The 27877-nt window shown below is 33.8% G+C and overlaps 1 protein-coding gene across 1 annotated transcript in view; it reads right to left on the minus strand.

Annotated features, from left to right (window-relative positions):
* Positions 1 to 27877, minus strand: part of LOC128552202 (protein mono-ADP-ribosyltransferase PARP14-like) — a gene marked incomplete at its 3' end in the record, with an annotated part of 68545 nt that overhangs the window by 28999 nt on the left and 11669 nt on the right. The window contains exons 6-16 of the mRNA XM_053533225.1: positions 25871 to 26119; positions 22323 to 22583; positions 19184 to 19414; positions 16647 to 16889; positions 13909 to 15633; positions 13407 to 13647; positions 12825 to 13108; positions 9726 to 9832; positions 9310 to 9546; positions 1690 to 1911; positions 427 to 493 (exon numbers count right to left, since the gene is read on the minus strand). Coding sequence (XP_053389200.1) covers positions 427 to 493; positions 1690 to 1911; positions 9310 to 9546; positions 9726 to 9832; positions 12825 to 13108; positions 13407 to 13647; positions 13909 to 15633; positions 16647 to 16889; positions 19184 to 19414; positions 22323 to 22583; positions 25871 to 26119 — 3867 coding nt within the window. The remainder of the gene's footprint in view (positions 1 to 426; positions 494 to 1689; positions 1912 to 9309; positions 9547 to 9725; positions 9833 to 12824; positions 13109 to 13406; positions 13648 to 13908; positions 15634 to 16646; positions 16890 to 19183; positions 19415 to 22322; positions 22584 to 25870; positions 26120 to 27877) is intronic.

Genomic DNA, 27877 nt, shown 5'->3' on the forward strand with positions numbered 1-27877 from the left:
TATTAATTTTTAATTTGAGGACTAGATTGAATGCATTATGGTACATCTACTGAATCATAGCAGCCATGTTGAAATTCAAGATGGCTGCCATACTGACGGGCAAACTACGCGGTATTCATAATAGATGTCACTTACGTTATCATAAAATCAAAATTTAAAAGTAAAGCAAAAGAATAGAATATGATTATAATTCGCCATAGACTTAAAGTGCTCTATATCTAACTCAGATTTTAAAACCAATATCGGTGACAGCAGCTGATTTTAAAAACTTGGCAACAGAGGTCGGTCATTCAAATGAAGAAACATAGTTTGATATGACAGAAAATATAGAAATTATTGCTTTGAACTGTTCTACATATACAGTTCATTCCCAAATTATGTTGTTTACAACTATTTTATATTTATTTTGACAGTTATGTTAAGTACCTGATTGTCCTGCAAATGTCATTGCTTGTACTTCTTTCTGTATGCGGGACTGTTCTGCGTCAAACGCCTGCAAGAAAAAAAGTGAAATGTTATGTGTGAAAAGACAGAACTATTTTATATTGATATCATACGAAGAATATGATTTATTTTATGCTCTTCAGTGAAATACTGAAATTTATCAGTGAAATAAAATTGATATTTTCACTGTTTCAAACGGTGAAAATATCATTTTTATTTTTCACTGGTACGGAACTACATTTGAATGCGAAATGATATGAATTATAAATGATAGGATTTCCTTGCAAACTATTCTTCAGTAAAGGTAAAAAGATGTATAAAAATAATAAAAGGATCATACATATTTACATTTTATCATAATGAAATGTAAAACAAATCAGAAAACGTAATAGAACTATTTATAGTTTTTTCTACAAAGACATCCTGACGTCACGGCATTATGACGTTATGATGCGATGCACGTGACTTTGCGCGGACAAACTGAGTATAATTTGGTTAAAAACATTAAAAATGCATAAAATAAATAGAAAATTTGATTGTTTCAGTGTAAGATCGAAATATATTTCACTCGTGAACACCATAATTTACATTTTCACTCGTGGCTGCGCCACTCGTGAAAATATTGCATTATAGTGTTCACTCGGTGAAATATATTTCGATCTTACACTAAAAGAAACAAATATCCTCTATATCACGAAAGGTCATACTAACTCCTTATATGTGGCATATACGAATTATCAATAGTGACACTGGCATCAATTTGCGAACTTACTGATCTTTTGAACAGCTAAATTTCAATTCAATGACATTTCTGTTGTTCTTTGACCTGGCAATTGCTCATTATCAATATGCACAAGTACAGCAGATTAAATATAAAGCAAATGTCGGTAATTATAGTGAGAACGTACATCAAACAACGAAAGAAATAAAACTACTTTGATATAGCATGACTACCTCGATATAATGTTTTATTACATTACCTTGAAGGAAGGTTCTGACATAATGTATTCTAACAAAAAATATACCACATGAACAGGCATTGAAAGTATGCTATCAAGAAGAATTTAGGGATCGCAGAGTGTCAAACATAAGTATCATTATTATGCATTAATAATAACAGAATTGTAATAAATTTAAAGGCATAATGTAGTACTTGATCCGAAAAGGGCTATGGCATGTTTTGTACAGAGGTAATATACAATGGAAAACGATACGCTCTACATCAATTACACAAAAATAACATACCATGATGGTTTGAGAGTCCATCTGATAAACAATGAACCTGACGTCACGTATACTTGACTGGGAACAGTTGGCCTGGAATTTTTTTATTGCTTTAAACATTTCTTCTGCGACAACATTACGCGGATATCCTAGATTACCAGTGCCTATGGCTGGGAAGGCAATGCTCTGACCGTTACGTCGCTGTGCCTCATGTAAACAATTTTTCATTAACTTGTGGAGTGCCTAAATAAGAAAATCGAAGACATATAGACATAATGACATAAATTGTCAAAAAGTTCTTTGCCTATAACAGAAAAACGTACCTTCGAAAAATAAAACGAATCTTGTGCATTTGGTAAATGTGACAGCTATCCCGATATATTTATTTATTTATTATAATTTATATATTATTTATAAGATATCAGTTTTATTGCAGTGTAATAAGAAAATCATAATGTCTAATGGTAGCAGTATTTATTTTATCTGTGGCATTTTATCACATATTCGACTTTTTCCCGTTTAAAGTTTTAAAATAGTTTTACATAGCTACTACCTTTGTTACTAAAGATTGTGAGATATTTCATTATCATTTAGTAATATTGCAGGTATTTCTTAAAGGCCTTTATTACATATTCCTTTGTTTTAAGGAATATCATTTGCTTCTCTGAGAAAATCTAAAGCTGGACAAGAAAGTAGACTGGTATGCTTCCCTCTTCGTGAACTGTTTTCTCTTAACAGGTCCCACTAAAGGAATTTCTAACCTGTTATAATTTGTCTAAACATGCTTACATATGTCGGACTCGAAATATTTAGTGTAGACCATTTTAATTATATCTATGTAATACAGTTTTTAATTTAGCTGTCATTTTTTTCAAAATGCCAATAGATTCAGGTATTTTGTGCTGTACGTTTTGTTGTAATACAAGCAAAAATATATGGCAAAGTGCGTTGGTCACACGAACCATTGCAATTTCAAAATAATATATCTCTCTAAATATATTTCATTTCATGTAGTAGCGAATAAAATAATTATAAAACAGCGATAAATAAAAAGCTTTTCTTTCATAAAAACGGTAATATAAATACATTGAACAAAAGCAAACGTCAGCTGTGGAATAAACTGACCAACGTGGGGGTGGTTTTGCAATATCTTGGGGATATAATCTGCAGAGCAGTTAATATTCCAAATGGAAAAGCAATAGATTAAACCAGTTACTCATTGACCGGTACCTCACAATAAGATCTGAAACCTCGGTGTCTTGGTATATTCCTTTTTTAGCGCATAGGAATCCTGTATAAAAGTGAAGGCCGCTGAATATGTCAAAATAATCTTGAAAAAAAAAGAAACAAGATATTAATAATAGAGACACCTAAACTGCACATGGAGGCAAACATGTTGAACATTTGGTACATGAACAGTAACAAGAGGACCATGATGGTCCTGAATCGCTCACCTCCTTCCACATGACCCAGTTTTGAGTATGACGTCGTTTTTTCTATTATTTGACATAGTGACCTAGTTTTTGAGCTCATGTGACCCAGTTTTGAACCTGACCTAGATATTATCAAGATAAAAATTCTGACCAATTTTCATGAAAATCCATTGAAAAATATGGTCTCTAGAGAGGTCACAAGGTTTTTCTATTATTTGACCTATTGACCTAGTTTTCGAAGGTACGTGACCCTGTTTTTAAACTTTACCTAGATATCATCAAGGTGAACATTCTCACTAATTTTCATGAAGATCTCATGAAAAATATGGCCTCTAGAGAGGTCACAAGGTTTTTCTGTTTTTATACCTACTGGCCTAGTTTTTGACCGCACGTGACCCAGTTTCGAAATTTACCTAGATATCATCAAGGTGAACATTCAAATCAATTTTCATGAAGATCCATTGAAAAATATGGCCTCTAGAGATGTCAAAAGATTTTAATAATTTTAGACCTACTGACCTAGTTTTTGACCGCAGTTGACCCAGTTTCGAACTTAACTTAGATATCATCAAGACAAACATTCAGACCAACTTTCATACAGATCCCATGAAAAGTATGGCCTCAAGAGAGGTCACAAGGTTTTTATATTATTTGACCTACTGACCTAGTTTTTTATGGCACGTGACCCAGTTTCGAACTTGACCTAGATATCATCAAGGTGAACATTCTGACCAATTTTTAAGGAGATCCATTCACAAGTATGGCCTCTAGAGAGGTCACAAGGTTTTTCTATTTTTAGACCTACTGACATAGTTTTTGACCGCACATGACCCTGTTTCGAACTTGACCTAGATATCATCAAGATGAACATTCAGACCAATTTCATACAGATCCCATGAAAAATATGGCCTTTAGAGAGGTCACAAGGTTTTTCTATTATTTGACCTACTGACCTAGTTTTTAAAGGCACGTGACCCACTTTCGAACCTGACCTAGATATCATCAAGATGAACATTCTGACCAATTTTCATGAAGATCTCATGAAATATATGGCCTCTAGAGAGGTCACAAGGTTTTTCTATTTTTAGACCTACTGACCTAGTTTTTGACCGCACGTGACCCAGTTTCGAACATGACCTAGATATCATCAAGATGAACGTTCAGACCAACCTTCATACAGATCCCATGAAAAATATGGCCTTTAGAGAGGTCACAAGGTTTTTCTATTTTTAGACCTACTGACCTAGTTTTTGATGGCAGGTGACCCAGTTTCGAACTTGACTAGATATCATCAAGGTGAACATTCTGACCAATTTTCATGAAGATCTTGTGAAATATATGGCCTCAAGAGAGGTCACAAGGTTTTTCTATTTTTAGACCTACTGACCTAGTTTTTGACGGCACGTGACCCAGTTTCGAACTTGACCTAGATATCATCAAGATGAACATTCTGACCAACTTTCATAAAGATCCCATGAAAAATGTGACCTCTAGAGTGGTCACAAGCAAAAGTTTACGGACGGACGCACGGACGGACGGACTGACGGACGGACGGACGACGGACGACGGACACCGCGCGATCACAAAAGCTCACCTTGTCACTTTGTGACAGGTGAGCTAAAAATGGATTTATGCTAGATAACTCGAAATCACAGTCAAAGATAAATGCATTAAGGGTTTTAAGTTCCATTAATGCTTGAAATACATAGTCGGAAGGGCTGCGAAAGTCCATAACAGTTTCAAAAGCAGAGCGTTCTGCACATCAGAACGCCGCTAAAGCAGTTTTCTTTGAAAACGATGAACTGTATAATCAATGTATGAAACAAAAATATCACAATGTATGTATGATTTTAGAATATCGGTGATTGATTTTAAGTAAATATATTAGAGTCATGGTGGCCCTAGATTATTCACTTAATTTCACATTTCAAACAGGTCGAACAATGCATATTGCGGGGAGACTTTGAACAATGATTTGTGAGTAAATGAAGCCTTTGTAAAATATGAAGATTCAATTCGATTCATGTACAAATAATTAACTACAATTAGAGATAGTACCTTCCCAGGGAGATATAAGGAGATAACTCTAGACTGATCAAATAACTGAAGCCAACATAAAAGCAGTGGTTAAAAGTAAAAGAAAAACTAACTAGGCCCTCTTCCCAACAACTGATCAGGCTAACAAAATATGAAACTCTTTGTCATTCATATAGAACATGCAGACTTTTCTCATGACTTACACTAAACAGTAACTTTATAAGTCGTGCTGAGGCTCTGCTAAAAAGTTTAGTAGAGTGTGCATCAAAATTGAAAATTCATAAATTTCATTCATAAAAATTTTACAACTTTAATAATCGCTACTGCAAGTGCTAAACATTTTGCTTTTTACTTAAAGGTACTTTTTGCTCTCTGTGAGAATAACTTTGTTTACACAAAATTAGATATGAAACGTAAAATGTATATCCGACAATGAGAAATCTTGCATTGAGTGCATTCATGAGACTCAGTGTAAAAATATTGATTGTATTATAGAATCTTTAATAACTTCTTTCAGGTAAGTTGTTGAATGATTTTAGTATGCTTATAATCTAGTATATGGTAGGGTGACAATTAGGCCATTCAAAAAGTTGAACCCGGACCCAATTTTAAATAAAGCAAGATATATACGAAAATGTTTGTAAGGGTCTGAAGTTTATCAGGCTGCCGACAAAAATTGGCATAAATGGTGGCAATCTGAGAAATTCAAGATGGCGTCTAAGATTGCCATCACAAAAGTAATGATGACTACAATGTTTAAACACACTATCAAAAAATAGAAATACTACCCATGCTCTGCTGAGTCTGGTAATAAATACTTGATAGCGTTAAACATAAAAAGGACACAGTAACCGTTTTAAAGAATTATTTTCTAGAATTAAAACATGGTTGGACACAAAATGGCAAATGAAATTTAATACGAACAAGACCGAATACTGCATATTAACACGCTGGAAAAGAAATCAACACACTAAACAAGCCTGCTTTTCGATGAACAAGAAAGAGATAAGGAGAAAAATCAAACAATTAGAACACATGTCCAGAGATAAACGTAGCATACACTGTCTTTTTACAACAAAAGTAGGAAAGGTTCAGCTGATGTTCAGAGATAAACACCTCACACACTTACTTTTTATCCAACGAAAGAGGAAAAAGTGCAGCTGAAACAACCAAACTCTCAATTATCTTTACTTGTCGGTGAAACGGTCACACTCAAAATCATCATTCTGGCTACACCAGAAGAATATGTGAAGACAACATAAAAAACCTTTGGCCAGTCTCTCCTAAATATTGTAAAGCTTGCCTATAAAATATGAAATACTATGCGGCAAGTGTTTGTATAGAGGTAACGGAGACGGAACATAAGAGGAAAGTGGTCATTTTCACTAGTTGAAAAAGCAGGTGAAGCACATGTGCATAAACTTTACAGGAATGAAAACACAGACGGCCATGCTACCGCTTCAGAGTGGTAACTGTTTGATTGATTTTCTTCCCGACGTAAGAATCGATATATCACCAGCCAGCACATATATTTGGAGACTCCAAGGCAGCAAGTGCAAACTGCGTGGTGCTATCTGAGATACAGTCCAGTGGCTTTGGAACATGGTGGGGGTAAGAGTGAGGTTAAGTGCACCATAAACCGGTTTAAGCTCCCCAGTGGTGGTTTTGCCACTGACCTTTCCAAAGTGGTGTCCCCAAGCGTGTTTGTTTTGTGTGTACGTGCGCGTGCGCCAGCGTGAACGTGTGCGTGTGTATGTGTGTGTGTTGGTCGTGTGCGCGTCCACGTCCGCATGCAGGGTTTAAGTTTGGGGAGGCTGCATGTTTAGAACGTAGCTTTCCCTGTTGGATATTCATCCTTGTTATTTTGCAGCATGAGACTTCAACAAACAAATGTTGATCCCTGGGCAGAACACCACAAAGAACTGTCAGCAATATTAGATAACTAGACAAACTCCTGTATACTTCATTGAAGCATGTGAATGATTTCATTATCTTTCAGCTTTTGCTTATATATATTACTAAACACAGCCGTTCTTAAACAATCATTTTATGTACGAGTTACTAACTGCTTTTAACACAGAACAGCCTTTAACAGAGAGAGTGTTGAAGGTTACGATTCGCAACAACAAAATTTAAATAAGGAATTGACTGTTCAAATTATTAACTCTCATCAGTTGGATTATGATATAAATGCCAAGAAAAAAAATACATAATTTATTTAAATAACACGATATTGTTTTTCCAATTAAATTCACGAGACAGTGCATATATTAAAAATATAGTGGTGAAAAAACTAAAGATTTATTTGTCTTTTAAGTGTTGTAAGCTGACAAAACTACTGATGCATACATTTAACAAGTTACTATCTTCTTTTCACGGACATGTTAATTGTAATCTTTTGCGATACGAAGCAGATATTTTTAAAATAGCACATAAATATTCGAATAGAATATAAGTTTATATATAATGCATACATTTCATAACCACGTATATTCAAACTATCAAACTGACTCAGGAATTTTGTTTTCTTTTTTTCTGACAACATTTATGCTATTTCAATTATCGTAAATGAACCAATATGGGGGAATACAAAACATAAATTAGAACTAGAAACTGACCACAAAATTTGTTTTTCATCCCTAGGTAACTTGAGGTAGAAAATTATACACATGTTTCAATATATGTATCACATTTTTAAAGTACTTTCCTTTTACCTGCTTGTAATGCTTTAATGCGAATATAAAGTCGCATTAGTATGACTACCTTTAATAACAGTTTTATTGCAAAAACATTAATAGTTGTTTGTATTAGACAATCTTTTTGTGCCCTTCTTTGAATTCTTTCAAAAGGATTTATAATTCTCATTTTGTAATCTACAAACTAGTGATAATGAATAGGTAAATTTTGTATTTTTAGCAGAAATTTGACCATTTGACACATTTTGTTTTCCTCTAAATGTTACAATTTAATTGTTTTATAATTGAAGAAAAGAGTGTTGCAATAATTCTACAAAACAATGCATGCCAAAGATTTGTTACTTTAAACATAATTTCATTTTTAAATTAGTGAGAAAACTCATATAAAACACATGTATTGTACTTTATCATATAAAAGGGAGGTGATTTCATGAAGAAAAAGAAAGTTTCCATTAGTGCCTGTGACCTTGACCTTTGAACATGACACATTGTATTTTGATGGTGACTATTCATGCCAAGGTATTTGAATATACATGTACAACAATGCATAAACTGTTACAGAGCAGACAAAAAAGTACGAAAATATGTCCAAAGTTGACCTTGACCTTGGAGCTAGGGGTCTGGGTCTTGCACATGATAAAATTACTCATTATTGGGGACATTCGTGCAAAGTAATTTAAAATCCCTTGATGAATTGCATAGGCAGGGGTCTCGACCTTGCGCATGACACGTAATCTCATTATGGGGAACATTTATGCCAAATAGTTTCAAATTCCCTTGATGAAAAGCAGAGTTATGAATCGAATACGAAACAGATTCTGTTAACATTTAACTTCTAAGTTAAAGACCTTGGAGTCTGAGTCTTTTGTATGACACATCGCAATAATTATCATGGTGAACATTTATGCCAAGTTATTTTAAAACCCCTTCATGGATGGCAGAGTTATGGACCGGACACTTAACAGACCCTGTTAACCTTTTACCTCTAAGTGTGACCTTGACCTTTGAGTTAGGGGTCTTGGTCTTGCGCATTTATGCCATGTAATTTCAAAATCTCTTCATGGATAGCAGAGGTATGGATTGGACACGAAGTGTGACGGACGCAGCCTATTTCTATGTCCCCCTTTTTTCCTTCAAAAAAGGCGAGGGACAATTAAAAATAACAAAGGCGCATCCCTTATGTTATAATTTGTCCATATCTAAGCGACTAAACTGATCTTATTTTAAAGACAATCACTATATATTATTTCGATTCCAGCATTTTACGAAGAATTATTATGTACATCCTTGACGATATCCACCAAATATTTGTCTGTCTTGTGCTTTTCCACTGCACCGCTATGACGTTGCATAATAAAATGGAAAACTAACGTTCATCCAACACGACATAAACGAACACACAGTTTTCAGTCTTTTTTGTTGAATAGGAAACCAAATCGGGTTAGAATGTTAAATAAAAATAAACATAAACTTACTATTATGCTCTCTTTTGGCTCTTTATCATTAAACTTCGATAATGCGGTGTGAATGACATATTCACAATTTAGTTTATGCCCGTCGGTCACAGCTACATCAATACCCTCAAGTCCTTTCGGATACTTAGTATTTACTTCGTCTTGTAATTCCTTTCCAGCGGCTTTCAATAGCGTTTGTGAGACTGCACCATTACGTAGATCTAAGTTATGGGATGTCGTGTTCACAATTACATCCACCTGTCAACAGTGATTTTAAATACAAGAGAAAATAAAATGAATGAAAAGAGGTTGCAATTTTTTAGAAATGAATTTATTAACATTTTCAAACAATATCTAGTAAATTACAAACCTTCCGGAATTATTGGTTATGTCACTGCTATATTTCTAATTCTATAAGTTAAGTAAGTTTATCACACCTTTTGTCTCGCAATTTCTCCTTTTACTACAGTCACCAGAATATTTCCAATGGCGATTCCCTCACTTTTAGGAACATTTGACAACGTTTGTGACAACTCGTTTCTCTCTAAAGTAAACAAACAATGTAAGTGTAAAATAGTAAATATTACCATGCTTACTGCAAGTGTATATTATCAGCTACTGATATCTATAAGACATACTAAAGTATTAACTTAATATGTAAAAGTATATGGCACATTATTTTCTTGTTTTACAACCCTAATAATGTCTGTCAGAAGATCCCATGCAACAAGAGGAGCGATGGTCTAGGTGATAAGGTGTCGGCCGCTCAATCCAGGTATCGTGGGTTCGAGCCCCACTGGGGTCACGACCATGACTTCTCATTTGACACCAGTACTGGTTTTTCCAGAAAGACTCGAGAACGGTTACAATAAGCTTGAAGCTTTCATCACAATCGAGCTAAATCAAATTAGTATAAACTAAGCACTGTATGTTGACAGCGCGTCGACTACACTCAACAAATTTCCTAATCGGTCAGTTTATATTGTATCAGGGATGTGCCTAATTATAATTGTAATTTAATTAATTATAATTTATTACAATGTTTTATCTAATTGAAAATAATGAATAATTAAGGACAAACTAAATTAAAGTAATTGAAATTAATTAATTACTGACTTAGATTTGGGTTGTAATTGTCAATTAAATCTAATTACTTTCAATTACTTTGGCTTTTTTGCTGATCAGTGGGCGTGTGAAATTTTCACAGTGACAGTAAATAGCTGACAGGTATTGTTGTATCAACAATCAGGTGTTAGACTTAGAGGTGTTAATCCCTATTCAGTTCTGTTAAGTGTGATACATTTTAGTCACTAAACTTAATAATTAGGAATGTACAGAAAAACGGATATTGAAACTTGTCATTCTGTCGTGGTATTACACGTAGTGCACATCATGAATTCATCAGCTCTCAGACATGTTATCCTTCCATAGGAGAGATAAAATAATTAATTATAATTAATTACTTTTGGCAAAAAAACTGTAATTAATTAATTACTTTTTGCAATTGGCTTGTAATTTAATTTAATTTAATTAGCAATTTTCTCACTGTAATTGGAATTAATTTATTATTTTTGAAAATAATTAGGCACATCCCTGTATTGTATTACTATTTTGTTAATAATGCATGTATTTAAACAAAATTTCACATGCCGACATTTAAATAGGTACTGCAGCTAATTATTGACTTATTTTTGACCGAATCACGACCAAAGTAACCGCATTAGGCGTTTTGACCAAAATAGCATATTTTGCACGTGCAGGGCATGTGCACCAACGTGCACGTGTTAATGAACACTTTTGGCATTACTGACGAAAGTCCTGTTATAGAGAAACACATATCATCGTGAAATTGACACAAGAGCAACGCGCCCGGGCTGTGGAATTAGACAACAATATTCAAAATCACTTCAATGAATTGTACTTGGGTTAAATTTCGCCAAAAGAGCGCGGATGGTTGATAACCAACGACTGAAGGTTCTTTTAAAGGGAAATAAGGTTAAAAATGGAAATAACCATCAAAGTAACAGCTACAAACAAATAATATCAAAATTCTTTAGAAATTGCAAAAATAATTACACACGTGTCGTAGATGTGTCCCGGCTAGCGACATTCCAACAGCTCGATCGCGTGGCTCTTTTGTCAATTTCACCCTGATATGTGTTTTTCTAGTAGGAATTACGTCAGTAATGCCAAACGTGTAAACGAACATGTGCATGTTGGTGCACATGCCCTGCACGTGCAAAATATCCAGTATTAGTCAAAACGCCTAATGCGGTTACTTTGGTCGTGAGTCGTCAAAAATAGATTAATAATTAACTGAAGTATCTATTCAAATGTAGGCATGTGAAATTTCATGTAAATACATTCATTACTAACAAAATAGTAACACAATATAAACTGACCGATTAGGAATTTAGTTGAGTGCAGTCTTAGAATTAATATAAGTATCGGGTTAAAGTATTACCGAAGAATTTCAGGCAAGAAAAGGGAAAATAGCCATGTGTGACCATGATGATACAAGTGTTCAAAGTTTTAAAGCCTGTTGAACACTTTACAAAAATATGGAATGATATGCGAAACTCAACTAATTTCTATGTCAAAAAAGGCTATTACCAAGCCAAACTCCTTGTCCTAGTTACGCAGTCTTGCATACATATATGAAGACATTGATGGTAAACAAGTGGTCAAAGTTTCAAAGCCATATGACGAACATGTTAGACAAAATATGGACTGGTATGAAACATTTAACTGATTTCAATGTCCAAAGAGGACCAATTTTCAGCCAAAATAGTTGACAAGAGTTATATACTCTTGCCCACAGTTGGGGGTAATGACGATAAACAAGTGCTCAAAGTTTCCAAGGCACATGTCAGACAGCTTTGACAAAATTTGAACATGTACGAAAGCTGATCTGATTTCAAAGTCCAAAAAGGGCCATAAAACAACTTGATAATGATAAACAAGTATTCAAAGTGTCAAAGCCACATGCTAAATAGATTTGACCAAACATGGACCAATTTCCAAGTCCAAAAAAGGGCCATAATTCAGCCAAAATATTTGACAGATTTACGTACTCTTGCCTGATAGACACTGTTATAGGAGACAAGTAGTAAAGCCATAATAATTATGTTAAATAGTTTCCACAAAATATGAACTGGTACGAAAAGCTTAACCAAGACCAAGATTTGTAATTTGGGCCATGATTCGGGTAAAGAAAAATTGATAGAGTTATATACACTTGCACAAAAATGAACATGATAATGATTCACAAGTGTTGAAAGATTCAAAACGTTATCTTAAAAGATTTTTTTCTCAAAATGTGGACTTGTATGAAAACCTTAACAAAGGTGTGACGCCGACACCGATGCCGACGTCGTGGTGAGTTGGATAGCTCTACTTATTATTCGAATAGTCGAGCTAACAACGCAACAAAGTAAACAATTTGCAGACTCGGTTTGATTTATTCTGTCCATGGAATTCAATTCGAGTTATATGAGTATTCAGTACAAGAACAAAAAGGTTGAAACGTTAAAAACCTGTATTATTAGAACGCCTTGGTGTTGCAACACATTTCGGACGCGCACCCATTGCTCCTGATAAATTGTCATGACTGCTACTTCCAGCTTTTAGAGTCTCGTCACCTTCGTGAAGCAAAACGGTAGTACTTCCGAATATCTTGCACAGTGCGTCAATAAAACCTTGGACGTTCTCTGCATTCATATCGCAGAGATACACCTCACAAATCGAACTATCCTGATATTCTATCAATATCCTTTTTATTGCACTGACAATGCATGACGTGGCAACATTAACTGGAAACCTTCGATAAAAAAGTGAAATATATCAGTTCAGTACCGATAACATATATATGCATACCGATTTACTGACGGAAGTACAGCAACCGTTAAATTAATATATGTTTGTTAAGTAAGTTTTTATGTTGTGTTTTGTTTCTGGATACTGCACATACAGTACAGATGATGAACATCTCTGTAAGATATTATTCCCTTTTAAGGTACATTACGTTGTGTATTGTTTCTAAATAATATACATGCAATAGAGAGTATGGACATGTCTGTAAGATATTATCCCTAGTAAAATAAGTGTAGCGGCAATACCCATTTACACCACAACCTATTGCTGGTATTGCAACAGATTTCTCCTGTAGCTTTGATGTTTCTTGTAGACATTTGAAGACTGTCGCCTCTAAATCTTTATCCATTGATTTCTCTTGGTCCCATTGTTGACTTTTGATGTGGGCAATATAATCCGCTTTCAAATCACCAGCCTTACTCATGAAGACATCGCCATCGTTCAAACTTCTATGTGTCTCACATTCATGTTTTATAGCAGGTCCGCCTACACAATTTTATGAAAAAGTTGACTCACCATTTGTTACCGGATGTAAATAGTGCATAACCTTATAAATCGTCATATTTTCTGAAAGCAGCTTTGACGTAGTTTGACAATGTTCAGAAACTAGTTAATTTCATTACAATTAATGCTATCAGAGCTAACCCACAGGTCAATTAATTCATTCATTATCTGAACAAATCATAGGGAAGCAATGCAAGAATTAATTGAATCAAAACAAGAAAATACATATAGTTTGGAAAATACCTTTTGAAATAATAGTCTTTCCAAGTCCACCTGAAAATCCCAAGTTCTTGTCTGACGGGTGCACAAGTACACCTACTTCAAGGTCTGTCATGTCTCCTTGCAATACATATATAGTCGTCCCTTGAAATGCGTTACAGCTTGCATGTGTTCTAGTTCCATGTGCTTTTTCGGTCCTTTGCTTGTAAGCTTCATCTCCCTCAACAATGATTACGCATGGAAATATCGTTTCAATTGTCTGAATAATGTCTTTTCCTTTGACTGACCTTATATGTTCTGCAATTCCTGGTTTTGAAACTGTATGCTTTGTTTGCTGAATTCTGTTCAAAAGCTTCTGAAACTGAATGCTTGCTTCTTGGACGCCCTTTTGTGGACCTCGAATTTCAAAGCCTCTGTACTGATCTAGAGTTTTAATTGTCACACAATATTGTTGAAGATTTCTAGAAATGTCGTCTATTTCCGTTTTACAGTTCTTTTCTAGGAAACGATGAACTCCTCTCGAGCCTGATACCTTCTTTGTAACGATTGTGTTGGACCGCAGAAAGCTCTGTACTTCTTCTGTCACGGACTTTCCAATATCAGCCGTTCCACAAACATGAATTTCAGTTAAATCATCGCTAAGAGCTATTTTTACTTTTCCTGGATGCATTGCATGGATTTCTTCAACTTTGTTTCTCCATTTGTCCGTCTCCAAAGCTGGGACAGAAACTCTCTCAGTCGATATAGTATCCTCATAGAAAAACGTACGTATCAATTCTATTGCTTTGTCACAACAGTCTGCTTTACTACAGCACACTATGATTCCATTCGCGTTAATTTCCCAGACTGCTGGTATTCCATTCGATTGAAGATTCTGTTGTAGCGAAGAACTTGTATTTCCTAATCTCAATAATGAGAGTACGCGATTAGAGATATTATCTATACGCTGTATTTCAAACTTGCTCTTCTTGTCATATATAGCAAGTTTTGCGTTTCGGACGCTGCTTATCAAACCTTGAAGATGTATTTCGTTTTTTTCGACTGCGATTTGTATTTTGATGTCCCCGAACTCTTTTTCCAGAGATTCTGGAAACTTTTCGAAAATCATCATTTTTGTCTCAATAGGCTTTAAATTTGTAAATACTTCTGTAACTTTCTGCCTCTCTCTTTCAGCATCATGTTCTATTTTCGTAATTGCTTTCTCTATTTTTAGCTTTAGATCGTCAGCAATATCTTGTTTACCTACAATAACAACAACCTCCTGCTCTTTTTCACTGACAATAGCTACATTTGCTTGTTCGCTTTCTTGGGTGTTTTTAAGGAAGTCAATCACCTTTGGTTTAATGTCATGCAAAACGTCAATACGGTAGAGACCGATCGCATCCATAAGTTTTGTAAACACAGACTTAGCTTGTTTTTCCCATCTTCTCGCAGTTTTGAAGCACCCTTTAACATCTTTCGTTAGCATACAATGAAGCTGTACATTCATATGTACATCGGTATCATTCGGCCATTTGACTTTAATGTAATGTTTCAGTAACTCTTGCTCAAAACCTTTACAATATTCGGGTGAATTGGCTACAAACTTGACTTTATGGGCATCGGCATCCTTAATATCAAAAGCACGTGGTACTTGAAATGTCCTTTCATCCGTCTCCCCTTCTGGGCGTCCTAATGCTGTTTGGAAACATTTTACATCTAGTTCTTTGTTCCCGAGAGTGTGTTTTCGGTCAAGAATGATGTCAATTACTGGAATAATATAAATTATACAATGTACATCAGTTCACTGTTTTCCATAAGGCTATATTAAACAGATACAAGTCCGCTCAAAATTTAACTACAGAACAATGATTACGTTTCATTACTTTTCGCATTCTTCTATGTTGGGTAAATCAAGATCACGCTTACACGCAAATATTACTTTGGCAAACGAAATGCAATTTTGATTTATCAATTGTTTTAAAAGAGTTAATATAATAAATCATTTAGAAATTACTAATATTTTACATAATCTTTGGACCCCAAATTCCAACTGAGAAACAACTGAATATTAAACGGCAGGAAATAATATATATAACTCGTTTTGCTTGCGACTACTGCAGTCCCTATATATAAAAGTGCAATGATCAATTCATAAGATGATATTCAGTAGGTAAAACTAGTGTTAATCTTCTAGAAAAATAATCTGCCCTTTCCATTGATATTTAAATGTTGATGACAAGTTTGAATTTGCGCATAGAACGGGAAACCAAGTTTGGAATGTTTAATAAAATTGAATTTTTGTAAACTTTCCGACATTTTTTTGGTTTCTGTTTTTTTCCAGCAAACATTGTACTTCTGACCAGTTTTGAATTTGAAATATCACTTCGTACGGTTTTACGTTCCTTAACAGGTATATTTTGTGGTAACACACGACTTTATCAGATATTTTTCGACAATAAAATCATTTTCGATCTACTAAATATGGTACATTTCTCACATCGATGTACTTAGTTTGGATCAGGTCTTTTGTAAAACCAATGTACATTTGTATGTGTTTCAGCGTAATCCTGATTTAAGCGGCAAAAGGGTATGCGATAAATTATGAGACAAATCACTATGTAGTAAAATTTTGAAATAAACCTGTATACCGGTATATCACTTTAGAGCACATGCAAACAGGAATCAGATCGTCAAGTCTGACCGAAAATCATGCAGACATATTATTCAAAGTATAAACCAATATAAAAAGAACAAAATGATGGGTATATGTATGATTCAACCTTTGTAATCTTCAAAGTACACCAAGCATGTACGCTCAACCTCATCTTCATTCATCACAACTTTTTCGACATCACCTCCTCCAGATTTCTTCTTGTTCTCAAAATAGTACCGTATTCTGTCTTTTGTAACCTCTGGTGCCAGGTTTGAGACGAGAATGCAGTTGGATACATGTATCTTTGAAACTTTGAGTCTTGCTCCTCCTAAAGTGTTTTCCTTGCATGCCTTTTCAAGTTTTTCAAAATCTGTTCACAAAAATAAAAACTACTAAAGGAACATCAAAACGCCTCTTGAAAAACTTGCATTAACACAAGAAAAAATAAACATTAAAATACTTTAGAAATGTCACAAAGATTATTGCAATAAAACATAAGAGTTCTTTATCGTTTTGAAATTCATTAATTTGAAATTGGCGCGTTCAACTTACTGTGAAATCATTTAATTTCGTGAGTATGAAAGTTCATTGTTTTGGTCAAAACGGCAATTTCGTGTGGATGTAAATTCGTGGAATTTAACTTTTGAACATAAAATGAATGGGAATTTTACCTGTTCCTTGGGATTAAATTCCGTGCATTGAAATTCCACGAAATCCACATAATTAGTCCCCAAGGGAACATTAATGATTTCACAGTTACATAAAGCAAACAAGCGAGGAAACAAATGTACAGTAATCAACAAATTCGAAAATGAACACTAATTGAATAAGACCTTCTTTTATTTTGAATAACACCTGATCAAGATACCTCGTAAACAACCCAAGATAGTGTCTATCGTTAGAATACAAATCGCAAAATAATATGTTCTGATAAGTACTTTTTCTGTAAAATATATCAGTTTTGCTTTTACTGTCGAAAACGAGTCCACTTTCATGGGGGGTAGGTGGTCTACAAATGTGCACATCAAAAACTATGTATCAAAATGTTTTTGACAGTCTGAAGTTTCCAAAACCAGTTGATGCCAGAATCCAAGTGGTGGGCAAAGTGCTCAAATTCAAGATGGCCGCCAATATGGCCGCCAAAAATTAAAAATCATACTATACAAACTGACTTTTAAATATATTTTAATTTTATAGGCATGGTCCTAATTTTATGTTGCAGAATAGATTAAAACATAATATATTTTATCTTCAAGTCAATTGAAATATATTCTTACAAAATATGGAGGATATTCCATGCATAATTATAAGGAAAAAAATACTGTTTTAGATATATTCCTTTAATAATTCTATCACTTTTAATTGCTTGATTATATTTTACAAATTTTGTGCTTTATTATGTCCAGAAATTTCATAAACTATATCATCAGTATTTTACGTGACAGCTTTTAATTAATTTATTATCTATTAATCCAACAATCAAAGGCTAAGTAAACAGCTAAGTGGTTGGAGTAAATCTACGTACTCTTATATAAGATTATAGTGTAATACTTTAATTCTTGTTAAGTAAAGGTGCAGAATTTTTAATGTCCAAGCTGTGTCTTGTGGACAGAACAAACACGTGAAAAAGAATTATTACATGATTAAAATTGGTATATACCGACATTAGTGTTTTAATAATTAAGTATTCATTAGATATGTATATAAATATTTACATTTACAACCTATATTTGGTATGCATGTATACACCATTATACTGTTGCATTTATTTTATAAATATCAAAAAAAAATATTACAATTTACTCAGTAAATCACAATTTTGAATAATCAACTTGTGTACGACTGGTATAACGTAAATAAATCAACAAGTTGAAGCATATTCTTCAAAGGAGTTGTTGCCAGTATATAATATAAGTCAGTTCAAAAACATTGTAGCAGCCATCTTTGCGGCCATTTTTTAAAATAAACTTGATAGTTGATAGTTTTACATTTTCGTTTAAATATATATTTCGTACTGTACATTGCTTTGATAATGATAATATATTGTAGGATGTATACATTACAAAATATTATTATTCATTCGTTTCTGATTTCACCTATCATTAAATATTTCTATATTTAATTACCTCACCCACTAAAATATATATGTTATCAATAATTTAGATGCACTCCTTGACAAAATAATAATGCTTTACAATTTATTATCACTTGACCAACTGGGGATTGAATAGTGTAAGGTACTATAGTAAATGGAAGCACACAAACAAAGTATATTGGCCGTTTGTTCAAGAAAATAGTATTTATCACATTTTAGTTCATATAAAATTCATATCGATTTATGCATATAATTCTATATATTGGATGTCATTTTCATGTATCACCGGCCATCTTTGCGGCCATCTTGAATTTGAGGACTTTGCCCAGTGACTAGAAACTGACATCAGGCAGTTCTGAAAGCTAAAGATTCTGATGAATATTTTGGTATGCAGAAGTTGATGTGCACATTTATAGACCACCTACTACCAGTTTTAAGCTACTTATCTGGCCATATTTGCAACATGATATTTAATAGTTGTGCTCGTTAATGACATTTCAGCATATTTGAAAACGTTCTCCCCAAAGACTATCAGTTTAATGTATTATTTATTCCAGATACAAACTTACCAGGGGTATTTCTCATTGTCACTAAAACAGTACTCTCCTCCTCGTTATGGTAATCAATGCGTATAGGCTCTACATTCGCAGTTGCTTTCAAGAATTGGAATAAAGCATCTTTAGTACTTTGTAGACCTTTGATAAGAACTTTGTTATCATAACATGGCGGAGGAATGTACAGGCTAGCTTGTAACGTACATTTCTGAATTTCATGCCTTCTGTCAACAACTTTTCGTGCATCTAAAAAATAAAATAAGCCAAATTACAGTATATACCTTCAGCAAATTAGCTTTATGTTTGTTTGTTTGTTTTGGGTTTAACGCCGTTTTTCAACAGTATTTCAGTTATGTAACGGCGGGCAGTTAACCTAACCAGTGTTCCTGGATTCTGTACCAGTACAAACCTGTTCTCCGCAAGTAACTGCCAACTTCCCCACATGAATCAGAGGTGGAGGACTAATGATTTCAGACACAATGTCGTTTATCAAATAGACACGGAGAACACACGCCCCGCCCGAGGATCGAACTCGCGACCCCGCGATCGCAAATTAGCTTTAATTACTCGTGGAGTCCATTCAATGTATGTTACAACAAATGTTATGTCAAGTCTGCTCTAATGGGCGTGAGGGGTATTGCTCATTTCATTAACATTTGTAAAGAGACTTGATCAAACTAAGCCTGCCTAGTACTAGTATGCTTGATTGGCTTTTATGCTTTTAGGTCCCGTTAATCTGTTTATCAATATCAGTGTACTTGAAAAGGGCGTCCCGCTGAAACGACTTGTCTATGAGTATGTTTCCAGTAATAATTTGATCATTTTTCCATTTTCCATTTGTCCTAAATATTTCCAGACTACTGTCGTCGTAAATAGTCACATGCAAATTCTATTATTCGTTATGTAAGAAACAAAAATACAATTTAAAGAAGATTGTATGACTATTTTCCTTACTGTAGCATAATAAAGCCCAGTGTTACATTATTGGATAAAATACATTGAAAGGGTTTTTGACTTATGGAGACTTTCCAGCTTAATGACAAACTTAGGAGTAGAGGGGTGACCTACTTCAACACGACTTTTCTCCACATTTCCAAAGAATAAACATGATGCGTAGCATACCAAAATACAGGTGAAAGATTGATATATACCATGGTTTTATCTTAATAACGTTTAATACATCATGATTCGTTGAAGATAACAAATATTTAAAAGTCCATTGTTATCTTTAAACATATTCAAATCCTTCGTCAGAACTCTAAATGAGCCAAACGTTTGTGTGCAGTATGAGACACCCAAAAACTACCAACCTTATAACAAATGTTTCCTAAATTGTCAGAAAGAAAAAGTTGCAGACAAATCAATTATTATTTGATATCTGTTTCCATCCCCCAATGAACTTAAAGTGATATAATAAGAATGGTTCATTTTATTAAAAAGCTGTGATACTATTTTATAGAGCACCCTTCAAAAGAACAGACTTCCAACTAGTAATCAAATTCCCTTCATAAATAAAGGAATTGAATCACATCAAACACTTCATCAATTTGTGAATTTCTGTTTTGAAAAAAAAAAAATATGTAATGAGATCTAAATCCTTAGGCCCCACCTGTATCCAAGTATGAACTAACCTTTTCTTCTACCAACGAATTAGACTACTTCATTCTTCCATTCCCTGTATTTATAGGTCCACAATTTGAACAATCAATAATTATTCACAAATAAAATTCCTTCAGCAATGGCAGAGTTATGGACCGGACACGAAACAGAACCTGTAATCCTTTGATCTGTAAGTGTGACATTGCCCTTAGAGCTACAGGTCAGGGTCCTGCGCATGACACGTCGTCTCATTATTGTAAACATTTATGCCAGACATTTTAAAATCAATTCATGGCGTTACACGAAACAGAACTTGTTAACATTTGACCCTTAAGTCTGACCTTGACCTTAGAGCTAGGGGTATGGGTCTTGCCCATGACACGTAGTCTTATTATGGTGAACACTTACGCAAAGTTATTTTAAAATCCCTTTACTGTTGGCAGAGTTACAGCCCGGACAATAATTTACACGGACGCATGAACAAACACACGGATGCACGTACGGACGCACGGACAGTGCGATTTTAATATGCCCATCTTCAGAGGCATAAAATTGTCCAAAAATGTCAATGGACCCCTTAGGGTATCCGTAAATTGTTGTCGAATATTCCTGGTGCCCTACGCGTATGAAGCTAGCTGGATATATATATATATATATATATATATATATGGGGGTGTGGGGGAGAGATAGAAGGACGTGCCTGTTTGGTATTACATAGTTTAATTGAGTAAAATTACAACTTGAAAGTCTCAACCGGTTTCAACATGAATATGGATCTTCAGGGTAACACTACATAATCAACATATAAGACAAGTAGACGCGGCGGTACTTTCAGTAAGCAGACATATAGCAAGATGTGCAAGAAAGTACACCAGATATCAACATATTTCTATTCTATAAGCCGAAAGAAAATAATAATACCCTTCGGTAGATGAAAGAAACATATTTCATCAAACTATTTAAACCGTCTCTGAATGCTAAATAATAATGTTTCTTTTGAATCTGTGTGTTGGCTTTTTTTTATTTATAAATTGGCATTTTTTTTTAATTTTTGAACTAAATCTTTTGAGTATTCTTCAATGTGACGGCTGACTGGAGCGTTTTCCGGATTCCTTATATGTTGATTATGAACAGTTCCTCGATTCCGTAAGTTTGACGTTTCTTCAATATAGTCGGATATATATACTTGACAATGAAAAGACAATTTTTCGTAATTAAATACTGTTAGTAAGGCATGTGATTTCGTTTTATTTACTTAATATATAAATGGGTGAATTCTATATTGCTTTTGGGATTTTTAAATGTAAATGGTGTTGGGCAAGTAATTCGTCAGCGGCTGCTACCACTCAGTCCTAGAGGTCATAACTACGTCAAGTAAAATTTCTTAAACAAACGTTCTGGTTTAAAAGCATAATGTTTTCATTGTTCAACTATATCTGTGCAACTGCAACTGTCTTAAGTTTTCCGACACCTAATATCATACCAGATATATCATACAAGACAATCTTATCAAATGATAAAAAAACACAAATCAGTTGAAATTATATTGTTTTACCTTCAGACTTTAAAAATGTAATAAACACAACGTTTTCATCTTCATCGTCATTCCATATTGATTCAATTGGACCTCCCCCAGATCGTTTTTCATTTTCAAAATAGTGTTCAAGGGTTTCTTTTGTAACTGTCGTTTGTACGCCTTTAACTTTCACAGTACTGACATTTTTATCCGTAGAGTCATCATCTGCTGATCGGTCTGTCACAAGCTTTACTTCTAACCCTTGTTTACTGTGATCTTTTGCCACTACTCTCCCCGCGACTGAAATCACGAATAAATACTACCTCATATGGTTATTGTAAAATCCGCAATAAGCAGTGTTCATCTTTTCTCATATTTTATTTTATATCTGTATTTAGGTGACAATTAAAACTAATTAGATTCGACTTTCAAATAAGCATACAAATAATGCGAGGGGTTAAAGCCAGAACGGTATAAGTCAATTTTTCAAATAGTAGAAAAACGCAAAAGAATGTTTTAGACACATTTAACTTTCTATTGAGTGAGAATATTTAGGTAAGATTTGGTTATATTATAGTCAATAATGATGTTACGATATGTGAAGAATATAAAGGACTACTCACAAATGATTCTATAGTTAAAATTGTACTTAACTCAAAATGGCATATAACAAAATGCAAAATAATTCCAGGGTTCAAATGTGTTACGTGCACTTAGTGCTCTAAAATATTGTAACAATGTTGATTTTATTGAATGCCATACTGTCATAAGTGCACTTATAACATAACTATCAAGTCTTGTGTTACATGATTTACAAAGATTAGGAAATATGTGCACTTAGTACAAATAGAAATGTTGAGTAAAATGTGTATAAAATTACAAAATATGTTTAAAATTGTATACCAATTACATCACAGCAAGTTTCAACAATCCATTCTAGATATTAGTAAAGGAACATATTCCTATCTGTTTCTATATAGTACCTCTTAAAACAAAACAACTCTTTTGTACACATAATAACTGTTCAATATCAGAGTCAACACTTTCTTTAAATATGTATGGTTCTGATAGGCAGTCTCTGGCTGCTTTTTCAAATGGTAAATTCTTGTAATACTGTTGGAATTCCGAAGACATTGTTCCATCAGAACAAAGGTAGAGAAGGTCCTTCCATTTTTGTACAATGGAAAGTTTTTCACGTCAGTAAATTCGGTTTTTATAGAAGCACCTTTCCTTGATGATTTCAGTTTTATACAGTGGAAATGTAAGTCATTGAAATTGTATTAAACATATTCATTTCCAGGTTCATCTTCTTTAAATTTTAACCTTTTAGTTTTTTCCACAGGAACTTTTCTGTCCCTTTATATCCATAGCATTTTTGGGGGAATTAATACTTTGCAGTGCTCTTTATAGCTATAAAGAAAATCTCTCACTGGTAAATGTGCTACAACAGAAGGATATTTTTTATTTTGTCATTCTAACAATTCTATCCAACTGGCAAGTTATGAATGCAGTAACAGCTACTGAAGTTACTTTCCTTGCTCTTCTATTGCCTCGTTTATACTACCACTCCATTTACAATCATTATCCGTTTTTGCATAAGGCACCACAAAATAACTGTATTCTTTTGTATTTCCATGATGGTAATTATACATGATTTGCATGAAAAATACGAGATAAACAGGAATTTAGGTTCAAATAAACAAGAATTTAGGTTCAAATTGACAGTGACAATTGAACAGCATATAAAACATGTATATTATTCTACAAACCCATTGTCAATTTACTCATATATGTATTGAATTTCGGAAAGGGGCTGCATGAAGGGGCCATATTTCTAGACAATTCAGCGCCCTTAAAAACTCACCATTTTTAAAAATCTGCTACATATCGTCGTTTTGATGCATTTGCAACAATGTACCAGTGTTTAAACTTGATGTAACGAGGTGAAACATCGTTTTTGACAATTGTTTACATTTATTTATTTACAATTTGCATTCGTATTTAAAGGGGGACAACTCCTTTAGACCATTTTAAGTATCCAATTCTATGGGACAAAACTGTAAACATGTATTTGATAGATAATTTATTTGTCAAGATGTTGTTCGTTTACTAATAATTTCTGTTGTTTTGTGATATAATGCTAAACCTTAATATAATAGTATGTACAGTACTTGATGTAAAGGTGGATTTAGACTGCACTTTGTTTTTACAGTGTAGGATAGTAAGTAGTTTATGTTTATAAAACTATACTGAAAAGTAAAATGACTGAATAAGTTTGCAGATGAAGTTGTTAATTCAGGGAGGGCCTAAAATATCCTGTCATCTTGTAAAGAGTTGTATTATACCAGTATTATCAGAATGATTTACAGGAAGTTCATTTGGGAGGTAAAATTATGTCCCTATGTTGTGGTGGGTCTTTAAAACTTGCTCAATGTTTTTTTATGTTTTTGTATTGTTCTAATGCATGCATTAATGTAACAGCAACAAATCTCATCTGCACAACAATCACAATGAAAACACACATGCTTTACTGACCTAGCAAATGATTTTATGCATATGTATGTCAACTTCAAAGTTCATCAGCGTTTCTTTGTTCTTCAGATAATTTCCACAATTTACAGTTAGAACTTGAATTTGGTAAAGAGAAGATCAACAAATTGTAGCAACTTAACTTTCTCTCAAAAATAAACTTGGCTGACAATGAAACATGGAATCAGTAAAACTGCTTATAGGTGAACGGTTTGACTGTGGATAATTGGTCTTGTTTTGTAATGAATATGTTTGATTTTTTTCTCTAACTCTGGTCAGTGTCAACTGTTTTGTCAACTGGTATGCTTCCTGCACAAGCTTGACAAAAAACTGACCTTCTTTTATAATTCCCTCTCATAGTTTTAACATTTTCTTTGCCAAAACTATTTAATATATATTACGAATATGGTAGAATACTGTTTTCACCATTTTAGCAGGGAACAATATAAGTTATCATGTGATTATAACATAAACCGTGATAAAGATACAACTTTCCATTTATAATTACCAATTATATACCTTGTGGATACAAATTCTTAAAGTCTTATCTCTCCAAATAAACCAGAAGTGTTAACTCCAGAAGGTATTAAGTGCTCATATTTCATCTGTACCTTGAATTGTCAACATAATGTGTTACTTCTAGAATGGTTTAAGTGCACTTGTATCGTTTTGGCATATTTTCTACCTTACATAATGTATCAAAATGTATACAGCCAGAAGGAAATTAGTGCATTTAAATCCTTCTGGTTTTCATGTTAATGTACTTATAACGTTCTGGCACACAACAATACTGATGCTAAGCACTTATTGCGATATGGTTCTCCTCGATATCTTAGGTTCCATACCTAATATGGTGACAGAGATAAGGGCAAAAGAGACAGTTTTAAAAATGGCATTAAAAAGTCTGAAAAAGTGATTTTCAGTAAAACATGGACTTACATCGTTCTGGCTTTAACCCCTACAGAACGCATTATCATAGACATTCCTGTACCAACAATGTACATGTAGCATAAACACCATTACAAGCATTATGAATACAAATAAAATTACAAACAAACCTTCCTGGTCCTTAAAAGTTATATATCCAACATTCTTCCCAGTGTCAACAGAACTATTTTCAATCACACCGCCATCAGAACGTTTCTTGTTTTTGAAATAAAGTAGCAACCTTTCCAAATCAGATTCAATGTCGGACGGTCCATGTACTTCTATTGTGCGGAATTTCTCTTTTTCTACTTCGTAAACTTGAACGGAGATTGTTTGCTCTTTCATTTGTAAAGTCTGACTTCGTAAAATGAAATCCATAGCTGTAAAAATTAAATAAACACACTCTACATAATTAGCGGGATGGCATAAAGATATGTTATACATGTATTTAATATTAAAACCATTAATTCATCATTAATGGCATAATTTGCAATACCCTTCTACATGTATGTTTGGCAATTTCTTTTACATATTTGTAACAGTATAATTATGAAATATCTCATATCTTAAAAGTACAATTTAATAACATATTTCAGTTTCAACAAAATCGAGTAATGCATTTATTTCATTTCATTCAAGTTACGGCCTCTATTCATTTTTACAAAATACAATTTAAAGTTATAATTCTGTTCAAAATCACCGTAAAAAAGCAAATAACTTTGTAGATTTGTAGAAAAAAAGTGTAATGAACTCATTTGGCCGTTAGTCCGACTGGAAACTGATATAAAATCATAAAATATAAAATGCCCCGCGGGTCCTTAATTAACCAGTCAGGCTTCGCCGATTTTCGTAAATAAACGAAGACAGAATCACATGACGGAAATTTAAATAAGTGGATTTTGTGTAAAGACGGCCAAAAAATGTAGGAACTTACAAATGTTTTGCCTTTCTCTGCCATTTCTACAAAAAATACATTTATGTTATCAAATTACGCCTGTTGTTCAATAAAAGTAAAGGTAGCGTTCCAGAAAATTAGCGGAGGCTATAAGACTGAAAATTGCTCGAATTGTGCACTTTTCAGAAGAGTTTGGATCTTTATCTGATAACTGTTATATATAAGGAAACATTTTATATGTAGAATCCACCTCTACCAACCCTTTTATAGTGAATTATAAGAGTCAGAGTTATGTCCCTTGAAATCATTTACAAAAGACATTGGTATACGAAACTCGCCATATACTTATTTATGCAAAATAATTGTCCCATCATTTTATGCGAAATGTATGTTGGAGGGGATTATTAATCAGTCTTGGAGGTCACATTGACCCGTAACAGTTGAATTGTTTCCGGACGATAACTTAAGAACACTTAGGCCTAGGATCACAAAAAATAATAAAGAGATTGATCATGACCAGCAATTATCCCTGTTGATTTTGAGGTCAGTAGGTCAAATGTCAAGGTCACCGTGATCTGGAAAAGATAAACAGTTTCTGGACGATAACTTAGAAACATTTGGACTAAGGATCACAAACAGTAATAAACAGGTTGATCATGACCAGCAGGTAACCCCTATTGATTTTGAGGTCAGCAGGTCAAAGGTCAAGGTCACATTGACCAAGAACATGTCTAAGTTTCCAAGATGATAACTCAAGACTGCTTAGGCCTAGGATCATGAAAATTGATAAAAAGGTTGGTCATGCCAGCAAATGACTTCTATTGATTTTGAGATTATTAGGTCAAAGGTCAAAAATACAGTGATCCAGGACACTTAAACGGTTTCCAAGACGATAAATTAAGAACGCTCAGGCCTAGAATCAGGAAATTTTATAAGACAGTTTATCATGACCAGTAAATGACTCCTGTTGATTTTGATTAGTAGGTCAAAGGTCAAGGTAACAGCGACCCGGAACAGTTGAACCGTTTCTGGATGATAACTTAGAAACGCTTTGGTTTTTGACCACAAAACTTGATAGGAAAGTTGATTATGACCAGCACGTGACTGTTATTGATGAGGTCAAAGATCAAGGTAACATTGACCAAGAACAGGTCTACGGTTCTCAGATGATAACTCAAGAATTCTTGACCCTAGTACCATGAAAGATTGGTCATGACCAGCAGATGACCCATATCGATTTTGA

Source organism: Mercenaria mercenaria, unplaced genomic scaffold (genome assembly GCF_021730395.1).
Source record: "Mercenaria mercenaria strain notata unplaced genomic scaffold, MADL_Memer_1 contig_2148, whole genome shotgun sequence".
Taxonomy (NCBI): Eukaryota; Metazoa; Mollusca; class Bivalvia; order Venerida; family Veneridae; genus Mercenaria; species Mercenaria mercenaria.